Source organism: Choloepus didactylus, chromosome 15 (genome assembly GCF_015220235.1).
Source record: "Choloepus didactylus isolate mChoDid1 chromosome 15, mChoDid1.pri, whole genome shotgun sequence".
Taxonomy (NCBI): Eukaryota; Metazoa; Chordata; class Mammalia; order Pilosa; family Megalonychidae; genus Choloepus; species Choloepus didactylus.
The window spans coordinates 32736568-32748720 of record NC_051321.1 but is presented as its reverse complement, the minus strand read 5'-3'; the positions used below and the strand labels follow the sequence as shown (position 1 = coordinate 32748720).

General features: G+C 47.4%; 1 protein-coding gene across 8 annotated transcripts in view; it reads left to right on the top strand.

The window, feature by feature from the left end:
* Positions 1–12153, top strand: part of PAX2 (paired box 2) — an 88142-nt gene that overhangs the window by 31541 nt on the left and 44448 nt on the right. For all 8 annotated transcript variants that reach the window (XM_037804518.1, XM_037804512.1, XM_037804515.1 and 5 more), the window contains one exon: positions 10822–10907. In XM_037804518.1, the coding sequence (XP_037660446.1) occupies positions 10822–10907 (86 nt within the window). The remainder of the gene's footprint in view (positions 1–10821; positions 10908–12153) is intronic.

Genomic DNA, 12153 nt, shown 5'->3' with positions numbered 1-12153 from the left:
AATTTTAATATTTCTTCAGGGACTTTCCAGCAACAGCACAAGTCATTAATTCACCCTCCCAAATTGCTTATTCAATAGCAGGAACATGGCTCCTGAATAAAGTCCCAGAATTTATGTGACTCGCATGAGTCAGGAGGTCAAACAACTGTTATGGAGCGAAGTTAAAAATCCAAATAAAATATTGACACTTTTTTGGAGGGGGGTGGGAAGCAAAGGTATTTAAAATAGGTTTTTGTTGCATTGCCCCCAGGATAAAGAATGGAAGGAGACTGAAGACAAGTTGGAGTTTACAAAATCAATGGAATTTATCGCACATCTACTTGGCATTTAATAATTCTCTCATTTCCACATCCCCCCACCTCCACCCCATCCTGGCCACAGATTGCGAGATACACAGGTATACAAATGCATATTTATGCACATCAATACTGGTGTGTGGGCCACTGTAAACACACAATTGTGAGGTGAGCATCTCACTCAAACACACTGAGAGGGGAACAGTGATGTGTGGGGCGTCATGTATGACCATGGTTCACATATTTGACAGAAATAGGCATAACCAGGCAGATAATCATGAAGTAGGTTTTGATAAATATACCCAGTGTTATAAATCCTGGATCAATGCACTAGGACAGACATGAATCTAAAGAAACACTAATCATAGAAATAGTCTCTAGAAACACAGAAAACTGGGAAACATATCAGTCTGCAGTAGCCCCATATAATCATACGCATGCGCAACTATATAACTTGGAAAATCTACTCCCCAAATCTACTAGTGCATATGAAAGACACCGAAGTCTATAGCTGTTTAACCAAAAACTGTGGCTTGTTGGTAACACAGACTTGATGCTTATCAAATACAACCATAGCACATGCCTGGGAGAGGGTAAGCATGTTTAGAATCACAGCTATGTGCATCTCTGTTAATTGTCTACATATATATTTTCTCAGTGGTCCAGATCATGGATGTGAAAAGATGGAAGGGAAAATTTATTTATGCCCAAATAGTTAATAAACATAGAGAAAGATTAGTATAGAAGTTTCCAGAAGAAGTAACATGGCTCAGTATACAAACATTGGAATCTTGGACCTGGATCCAAAAGTCTGACTCAATGCTATTAAGCACATGACCTTGGGCAAGTTGCTTAGCCTCTCTGTTGTCTCTTTGGTAAAATAGAGAACATGCCAATTTATTTTACAGAGTTGTGGTCAGGATTTGAATGAGAAAGTGCATTTATTATCATTCCTGTCAAATAGCGAATATGAAATAAATGGTAGTTATTGCTTGGGCTACTATCCTATGCAGCTCTTCTATTCAAATGTAAACAGGTCCAGTCTCTCACAGATTCTGCCATCTGTTCCTGATCTGACTGACTTATTCTACACAGTGATGAGCAGCACGAGTCCTGCAGCCAGGCACCTGGGTTTAAATCTTGGCACCATTCCTTCATGCTGTGTGACCTTGAGCAAGTTCCTTAACCTCTCTGAGCCTCTGTGTCCACATCTGTAGAACAGGGATTAATAATAGTCCCCGCTTCATAGGTGACTGTGAGAATTAATGATTGATGTAAAGTGCCTAGCACATAGTAAGCAAATGTTGGCTCACTATGTTCCTTAGAATTACATTTCTATTATTATTATTAAAATAGTAATATTAATAATATTAATAATATTCATTCATTATTCAACCAATAGTTATTAAGTACTTACATTACGCCAGGCACTGTTGCTAAGTACTAGAAATACAATGGCGAGGAAAATAGATGAGACATCTACCCCTTGCAGAGCTCAGAGTCCAAAGGAAGAGTCAATGTGAATTGAATAAGCAGGAAAATAAGGTTTCAGCTCTGTGCTAGACCCTGAAGGAAAGGGGAGCAGAAGGAAATAGACTGGAAAGCCAGGGTGGAGCCAGATCGAGAAAGATTTTGAAGGCCAGGCAGAGGAATTTTGAGTTCATCCTGTAGGTAATAGGCAGCAATTGTAGGGTTTAGCAACATCCCATTCTTTCAGGAGGAAAGAGAGATTGACGATTGCTTTTGAATCCTGGAGTAAGGAGGTGAGAGGTGGGAGGGGCTGGAGGCTGGGAGACTGCAGAGGTACACTTCCCCTCAGGCTGCCTCCTGCTTGTGGAGGGGTGTAGGTGAGCCTATGGAGAAACAGGAAGGATGGACAGGAGCAGCAAGGGAGACTTTGGCCCAGCAGAATCTACAGCACAGCCCTTTCACCATCCACTCAGGCAGTCTCACGGCCTCTGGAGCCTCCCTAGCAGGGCTGAGGGCTGGACAGCTGGTAGACCCCGGCTCTAGCCTGGGAGCCCTGACAGCTGAGGGCAGGGTCGGTGGTGAGAGGAGCTAGTCTGGTCACGCTCTGGGCTTGGCATCCACCGCAGACTGGTTTCCAAATGGTTAGTTAAACACATTGCCCCTTAATTTTTAAACCTATGCATATCTTAAAGTTAAATCAATCCATATGCTTACCATTCATCATAGAAACCATCACTATTGCCCCCTTGGGCCAGCCCCATGGCCCATCTAGCCCAGTAAATCGTCTCTGGCCTGGGCTCCCAGGGACACGTGTTGGAGGGATTATAGCCCACATTGCCAGTCTTAGGAGGCTGAATTGATGCAGAACATTTGCCTGGTAATGAAGGAACCCTGGGAGTTGGTCATCCTGGAATGTACGTAAAAATTATTTCGAAAGTATTTTTATTTTTAACCTCTAGTATAGTTTCCACAGAGGAACTGATTAGCTTCTTGAACTTTAGAGGTTGTGTCAGTTGGAGTTAAGAATAGCAGAGAGAAATGTGGGTTGACAGAGTATAACCAAGAAACTTTCTTAGCTCATTGGGACTCTCTTCCAACTCTCTCAAGTCTTCCCTGTATAACCAGAAGATAATTTCCTCTTCCCCTGGCTCAGCCAGTCATTCTCAAGCATTAGAAAGTTTAAGAATAATCTAGAGAGTTTGTTTAAATGCAGGTCCCTGGGCCCCACCACCATCAGAAACTAATTCTGGAAGTCTGAGGTGGAACCAGGGGCTTTCATTTTACCAACTCCTGCCCCCCAGGAGATTCTGATACAGGTAATTAAAAAACAGTGCTTTGAGGAAATACTTTTTGGTAAGGCTTTCATTTCTTGGAGCTCAGTTATGACTTCTGAGATGCAACACAAGACATCTTGATATCTTTGGGGGGTCCCAGGTAAACTCAGAATCTTTGTGTTCCAGCTATGTCCCACCACGGCCAGGGAGGTCCTGGCCAAAGCTTTGAAGAATGGCTTTCTCCTCATCTGTCTCTTCTTATGCTCAGGACCCTGCCTGGCCTGTATATGGTCAGTTGTCCAAACTGAAAACCGCAGGGCATGTATGCGGGTGTGGGTAAAAACAGCTGTGAACTCTGTACAAAATGCAAAATCGGAGCTCTGCAGGCCGGGTTCTGTTAAGAGCTTCAGGATGGTCTGTGAGGAGGGCACGTGTGGGCGTTGGGGTGATGGTAGGGGTGGGATGTTGTTTGCTTTGGGTTCCTAGGGGAAAGAGGAATTAGATTTAGAGTTTTCAAACCCTGGGGTGTGTGGAGGGAGATTCCAGTTCTTTTGAGTCCCAAGAGTAGGGGGTGGTAGGAACCATTTTCAGGGGAGGTGAAACTTTCCTATATGATCTATGATAGCTCACTTGAGGCTCTGCCGTGAAAAGTCTCCAGCTGCTTTGTTGTTCCAACTTGCCTTGGGGCTGAGCCAGGGATGCGTGCCTGATGTAGGCAGCTCTTCAAAGGCCTGAGTTGAAGCAGTTACCTGCATTCGTTGGGCAAAATATCCTTTGCTAAAGCAAATACAGTTTGTCCTCTGGAATGATCCAGCTGATAATACCCAGGCAGCCTGGAGTTACTGGCACAGGCCCCACCTAGCACTTGCGCTGGTCCAGTGGTGGGCAGTGGGGCCAGCTTGTCTGAAACATTGGTTTCCAAATTGGGAAAGACTTTCCCAAGAGCAGGGATTAAATATTTTCTGCAAAGTCTCTAAACTGGCAGTCTACCCTTGGAGTATTTACACTGATTTACAGCATACGTATGTAGATACTTGACATCTTGCCTCCAAGACCCTTTAAGCAAACCAGTGATATGATCAGGTCTGAGGCCAGCCCACCATTCCTCTAGAAAGTAATGCCAAAGTGGAGTGGGAAGTTTGTTCTGGGCAGCCGGACAGGATTTACTCCCATTTTCCAGTTGGGAACACTGAGGCTCAGGGGAGCCCCTTTACTCTTCAAGAGACTGGAGCTAAAATCCAGACTGGGCTTTTGTGTGTCTCACCACTGGCGGCAGAATAGCTTAGCCATTAAGAGTGTGAGCCGTGGGGTCAGTCCCTGAATTCAATCCCTGGCTTCACCATTTATTAAACGGGCGGCCTTAGAAAACTTATAAAATGCCTTAACCGTAAAATGGGTTGTTGTGAGGATTCAGGGAACTATTTGTTTGGAATTCTTAGAATATTGCCACACATGTGGTAAATACTCAGCAGACAGTCGTTTTATCACTGGAGCCCCTGCTAAGGAATCCTTGTTCCCGGACATTCCAACCAGCTTGGTCCTGGAAACGCCACTGCCTCACTCCCTCCAAGGTGAGCTGTCTGAGGTCACCTCAGCGCTAATTGGACCTCTTCTCATCTCCACCTCAGAGGGAGTTTTTGCACATCATTTACTATCATATAATATAATGCAGCATAATATCATACATAAGATAATATGATGGGTAGGTTAACTTGGAAACCCTGAGGCGGACTGTGGATGGATGGATAGATGAATAGATACATTTGTACTAAGTATACATACATTATATCATTCTATTGATTTGTAAAAAGTTCCCGGTCTGCCTGGCTGTAATGAGATTTTTGAACTTTGCGTGGCGATCAATGAGAGGAATATTATTGGCCTGGAGAATTGATATACCTGCTCTCGGTGGCTTGTTCTGCTCCCAGGCTGCCCCGGCCCCCCAGGTGTACGATTCCAGCAGACACTTAACCTTTTTTACAGTGTCATCAGGCTAAAAGGAATCTAATAGTGACACAGGACTTGTGCTCAGCACTCTGCCACTATTGCTTTCCTGTCACAAATAATTTATAGCCTTCTATTTCCATCCCGGAGCCTGCACCCCAGCCCTGCCTCCTGCTTTCCCCCAGCTCCCAGGAATCAATAAACTCACAGAGCCCTGGTGGGACTTCAGGGTGCAAAGAGACAGACAGACAGACAAAGAGGGAGCAATAGAGAGAGGGGCGGAGTAAGATGGAGAGGGGAGAGGGACAGAGGATGAAATGAGGAAGGAATGAGAGAAGAAGGAGGAAGAGGAAGAGGAAATGAAAAATGCACTAGTGCTTTCTTAAGTGGTGGCGGGCTTTTCTGTTTCTTCATGAGTTTAACAAACTGTTAACAGGAGACATGGCTTTCATTCTAACTCAGAACAGATGAGATGAAATTGTATTTTTTTTTCTTTGAAATCCTTACACTTTATTAACTAATTTTTTTAGCGTTTTTTAAAAATTCAGTTTTATTGAGATATATTCACATATCATACAGTCATCCTTGGTGTACAATCAACTGTTCACATTACCATCATATAGTTATGCATTCATCACCCCAATCTATTTTTTAAACATTTTCCTTATACCAGAAACAGTAAAAATAAGAATAAAAAATAAAAGTAAAAAAGAACAGCCAAATCATCCCCCTCTCCCACCCTATTTTTCATTTAGTTTTTGTCCCCATTTTTCTACTGGATAAAGGGAGTGTGATCCACAAGGCTTTCACAATCACATGGTCACCCTTTGTAAGCTACGTTGCTATACAGTCGTCTTCAAGAGTCAAGGCTACTGGGTTGGAGTTTGATAGTTTCAGGTATTTACTTCTAGCTATTCCAATACATTAAATCCCAAAAAGGGTTATCTATATAGTGTGTAAGAATGTCCACCAGAGTGACCTCTTGACTCCTTGCGGAATCTCTCAGCCACTGAAACTTTATTTTGTTTCATTTTGTATCCCCCTTTTGGTCAAGAAGATGTTCTCAATCTCAAGAAGTCGGGTCCAGATTCATCCCCTGGAGTCATATCCCACGTTGCCAGGGAGATTCACTCCCCTGGGAGTCAGGTCCCACATAGAGGGGAGGGCAGTGAGTTCACCCGCTGAGTTGGGTTAGCTAGAGAGAGGGCCACATCTGAGCAACAAAGAGGCACTCAGGGGGAGACTCTTAGGCACAATTATAGGCAGGTTTAGCCCAGATGAGACTGTTTTGATGTCTGATTTGGTGGGAGTTGATGGCCTCCTGGGAATTTAACCAGTGAGGCGGTGACCTTACCACCTGCCTCCTCATCTTTTACTCTAAGCTCTTCCTTAAGCCCCTGACTTCTCTTGGGTCCTGAAGGAGCTGTGGCTTGTACCCTCTGTGGATCCTTCCCAGCAGCCCCAGACAGTGGCTCGTCTGGTCCCTAGTCTGCCTTCTTGAGAGTCTTTTTGATGCATTCAGGGCCATGAATGCACCACAGCACCTACTGTGGCTGTCTCCTGACTTCTCAGTGCTCTTCTCAGGGTCTCAATGCTCTTCGCACCATTGACAGGCCGGGGCATGTGGGGCTGGGAAGCCTCCTGCTTGCATGTGGCTCAGTCTGTAAATAGAAAGTGGCCAGGCCTAGGGGTCATCCATGGGAATCATACTACCACTGGCAGTTATTATTATAGCTGGCATTTACTGAGCCAAGCGTGATACTAATCACTCTACATGAATTATCCCATTTACTCCTCTCAACAGTCCTATGAAGTGGACAGTCGTATTATCTTATTTTAGAGATGAGGAATAAGAATCCACCAAGGGTTTCACCGGCAGTAAGTAGCAGAGCTGGGATTCAGATTCCAGCAGACCAGCCCAAAGCCCATACCTTGTTTCCCTTTGCTATATTCATGCCCTTGTGAGTATGGGAGACTAAATGCCTGGAAGTCCCCATGCTGGGCCCAGGCCAAGCCCTGGAGTTTCCCAGGGAGGGCGAGCTCTCATCTGAAATGGTGGAGGAAAAGAGCATCTCTGGGAAGGGAAAGAGAAGTGGAGAGCAGGAGCCGTGGCAGAGCAGAGTCTCTGTGGAAACAGGAAGTAGCACCTCCCAGCTCCTGAGTGGAGATGTGTCCTCCAGTGCTCCCGACTGCAGCTTTCAAGGATCTGTATCTGAGGACTTGACCTCCCAGGCCAAACCTGGCAGGGGCCATGGAGGACGTGATGTGTATGACTGTGCTATGGGGCCAAGAATGAAAAGGAATTGGAGAAGGAGGAGGAGGAGGAAGAGGAGGAAATAGTATCAGGCAGTTCTCCAAAGCAACTTCTTTACTTCATTCTTCTAACCCGTTGTGAAATTCTCATGAGTTGTTGTGTTGTTCATAGAATGCAGGAGGGCAGTGATGATCATCAGGGGTCCATGGTCCCCGTTCGTAAGTTCCCTGAGATCAGCTCTGGGCACCAGCAAATGCCCACTGCCTGAGGGGCAAGGATGGACACCAAGCACTAGTGAGTCACAGCAGGCACCCTGCCCAACTCCTTTCCCATGCTCTACCAAGCTGCTGCCAGGAAATAGTGATTTTCCGTCACTTGCTGCTTCAGCTCAATCTACACCAGTGCCCCAGGGGTCAGAGGCACTGGGTAACAAAGACAGAAACTCTGCAAGGCCATCCAGTTATCTGTCTCACCCAGCCCCAGCCCTGGGGAGCCCATCAGCCCTCAAGCCAGGGCCACCCACAGTGTCCAGTGAGAGACCAGAAGCTTTGCTGCAATGAATTAGGAGCAACTGCACTGAGCTGCTCAGCATCTTTCTAGACTTTTTTGTAGACCAGTCTATTGCCCTTAGCTATTAGTCGGATCTTTCCAGTTGTGATCGTGCTTCAAACCTTCCTCCCAACTCTTGGGAGATGACCCCACCTCCTGCTTTGCTGAGAGATAGAAGCTGTAAAGTTTCCTTTTTGAAGTTTTTGGCCACCTCAAAATACGCCATCTCTGGCTGATTGCTCCGTCTGTGCTCTCCACTCCACCCCCACCTCTCAATCATCCACATTCTCTGGGGCAATGTCCGTAAATAGCTCTTCGCTGGTTCCTCCCCTCAAGCCTACAAATGTAGCCAGGTCTTCCCTACCCTAAAAAAAAACCCCCTCCTCTCAGCTGCCTGTTCCATCCTCCAGCTTCTACCATGTTTTTCTCTCCTGTCCTTCTGAAGGTAACAGTCTACTTTTACTACCTGCCTTTCCTCACCCTCACTTACTCCCTAATTTCTCCCCATCTGGCTCCTGCTCTAGGCGCTGTGCTGAGACTGCCCTCTCCAAGGCCACTACAAGGTTTCCGAAGTTCCCAACTCAGTGCCTCTTCTTATTCCCACCTCTCCTCAGTCTTTGTGTCACCATTGGCACTGTGGATAATGTTCTCCTTGGAACACTCCTCTCTGCTCTATTACATGAAGCAGGCCTCTCCCGGTTCTCCCGTCTCCGGTGTGACCAATTTCTTCTCTGACAGCACTGCAAGGACAGGCTCTCCCTGCCAGACCTCCAGTATCCACTCTTAGGGCTTCTCATCCCTTTGGACACCCCTTTCCTTGACGATCTCCTAAATCCACATCTGCTGTGCCAGCTGGCACATGGGCAAACACTGCACGTCTAAGGCTCACATCACCACTTCCCTGCAAAATGGGCCACCTTCCCGCACTTCGGTTCCTGCCAGTGCTACATACTACCTTCCAGTTACACAGAATCGGGTCCTCAGAGCCATGTGGGCTCCAGTTAGTTCCCAAATCATGGCCATTCTGCCTTCACACTGTCTTTCAAAGTCTTCCTTTTCTTTCTCGAGTCCAGCTCCTTACTTCCTCGTGCCTGTGTATTGCTTTACTGGGATCAGTTTGTACGTGTCGCCTCTAGTTTAGAACTCACTCATGGCTTGTGACCCTCTAGACCTGGTTCCTTGCTGTTGAGGGAAGTGCGACTAAGTAAAGAAAAAAAGCAGCACAGATTTAGGAGGCTGAATTCTGACTCTGTCCTAAGTAGTAATGTGATGCTCAGTAAGCTATTTAACCTCTGTGGGTTTTGGTTTTCAAATTTCCAAGATGAAGATAATAGTATCTACTTTGGAGGTTGTGAGAATTAACAATAGTATATGTGAATACTACAAATTGTATATACTATTGGCACATAGTAGGTGTTCAGTAAATGGAAAATGGCTATTGTCATCATCATCATCTACGTTTTCAGCCTCATTTCCTCTTACTCCAGCTGGGTGGTCTAGGTATTAACCCCTGAAAACATCATTCCCATTCTGGTTTCCACATCTTTGCTTCTACCCTCCTCCAGCATCTGTTTATAATTCCCTTCCTTCTGCTTCTTTGTTCATTTTAGAATCTTTTTTTCTTTTTTTCACTAGAGAAAGAGACCTTAGAGATCCTGTATCCAACCCATTTATTTTACAGTTGAGGAAACTGAGGCTCAGAGAAGCTGAGTGATGAGTCCAAGACTAGTGGCAGAGTCAAAACTGTGACTCAGGGCCCCTGACGTGCAGCCCAGTGCTCTTTCCATTCTCATGCATGCCTCTAATTTCATTCCTACTTTGCTTTGAAGATGTACATCAAGTTCCAACTCTCAGTGACTTCTTCCCGTTCTCCTGCCCGCAAGGACTGTGTCCTCTTCTGAATTCTTTTGGCACTTACTGCCTGCCCTCTCCCCCCGATGGTGACTCAGCTTTCGGGAGGGCACGTGTCTGCTCTCCCTAACTTCATTTCCGGCACTGTGATGTAGGGGCTCATCATTATTGCCTGCACATGTTCAGTAAAAGCTGCTTAGAGCTGAGGACCCTAGGAAGTGGCACCTCTAGGACTGTGAGCACACACCTGGCTGGCAGAGGTGACCATGGCTTATACACCTCTCTGGGGAAAGGGGGAGCACCGTGGGAAAAGTCGCTTCCAAGGACTAATTTGACCAGTGGGAGGAGGGGGGCATTCCTCAGTCCTGGTCCCAGCAATAAGTCTTTTTTGATCCCTGGGCCTTGGGACTTTCGGGTCACTGACAAGCAGACTCGTCCCCAGACCTGGGATATCCCCAGAGAGGGCACCAAGCCTTTCAGCCAGGCTGGTGGATAAACTATGGGATCCAAGTAAAACCCTCAGGCGGGAAAGGAGGCCACTGAGCCAATCAGCAGGATGGGGACAGGACTTTGACTTGTTTGAGGACAATAAGTGGGCTGAAACAAGATGTTGCTTGGGCTTGACAGCTGGCAAAGGGACCATGAGCTGGGCTGGAATCATGGGGACAAAAGGGTCACCTGTGACCCAGGTCTTCCTGGCCACTTCTCCTTAGCTCAGGGAATGGGGATATCCCACCACCCCACCCCCACTTGGGAGGACTGTGATTTGGTTCCAATAGGAAACATGACTCCAAAATGATCTCCAGACTCAGGAAGTTCAGTTGCCTGGAGGAGACATGCATAGGGTCGAGGAGAGAAAGGTGGGCAGCAAGCCATGGGGCGGCCCCCACCGCCACCCCCTACAAAGGGCGATGATGCTGAGCTCCTCTCAGTCTGCTGCCTGGATCCTTGCTACCAAACCCAAGCTGCAATTCAGATGTTGCACACAGCAGATCAGAATGCAGATTGCCTCTGCATCCAGCCACACTAGCTTGGGTCTGCAAAGCCAACAGGAGGGAAACCTCGTGCTTGTGGCAGACAGGACAGGGGCGTAGGGAGCAGCTGGATGAGGAAGGAGCTGGGCTGGAGGTGGCCGGGCTGGAGAGGGCACGTGATGTGTGATGCTGTTGTGATGCTGTGGCAGGATCATCCGGACCAAAGTCCAGCAGCCTTTCCACCCAACGCCGGACGGGGCTGGGACGGGAGTGACTGCCCCTGGCCACACCATCGGTAAGAGGGCTCAGGGAAGGGGGGAGACTGGGCCCCGCCCAGGGAAAGCCAGGAAGCGCTGCTCCACCCCCGGAACTACCCAGCCATTTCCCAGTCCCTGCTCTCTAAACTCCAGGAGAGAAGCGCTGCTGGGATGGCTGTCTACACCTGCCCACATCACTTTGCCTCTGCCTTGCCTTGGTCAGTCTGTGTCCTCTCCACTGCCTTGGTCTCTCTTTAAATCAATCACTATCTTTACTTGTAGAAGGTCTTTTTTCTTCCCCTCCGCCTCCCCCTTTATCTTTTATTTTTATCTGATTCTATCTCCCTATCTGTCCCTCTTTCTTTCATATTTTCTCTCACTCCAGCTTTTTGCTTTTTAAATTTTTTTAAAAGTTATCCTTCTCTCTTCTCTGCTCTCCTCCCTTCTTTTTTTTTCTTCTTCTTTCCTCTCTGCCTTTCCCTCTGTGCTCTCTCTTCATCCTGTGTGTGGCTCTGGGCTGGTTCCTCTTCCGCTCTCCCTCCCTCCCCACCCTGTTTCCTCTGGGCCTGCCTCTCTCAATCTGTTTCTACCTCATTCACCCTTTGGCCTCTGCCTCTCTCCATCCTTATTTATCTGCTCACAGCCTCTCGTAGAATGACCCAGGCCCAACAAAACACCTGCTAACACCCCTCCACACACACACACACAAACACACATTCTGTCTTCTCTCGGTTCTCGGTCCCGGGGGCACTTGGCACCATTGTAGCCACAGAGAAGGTCTGGGTTTGAGGGGCTGGGATGTGGTTAAACCTTCCTGCTGCCCCTCCTGGCAACTGTCCCCTTCTTTCTTGACAAGCAGGAAGTAGAAATGGCTGGTCCCAGCCCTCCTGGAGCTGGCAGAAGCTGTTATTTACTAGACCTGTGAACAGTGTGTGCTGGGAAGGAGGGTTGGGCCAGGCTGTACCCAAGTTGATTACCGCTGAGTGAATGGGTTCACTAGTCTGTGCCCTAAGGGGGGAATTAGGAACTTCTCAAGTGATTTCAAGACCAGAAGCAACTGGGAGAGAGTTGCTATGCACTCCTGGTGGGATTTCAGGACCATTCTTGTGTCTCCTAGAGAATCAAAGACAGACCTCAGAAAGCCACAGACTCTAAATCAGGATTGGTAGACTCGGCCCGGGGGCCTGAGAGCCAGTGAGCTGGGCTCTGTGTGGAGGGATTGGCCCAGCCCCAGGAATTGGACAGTCTGTGCAAGGAGGCATCCTAGGAGCTCTGCTCTCTCAA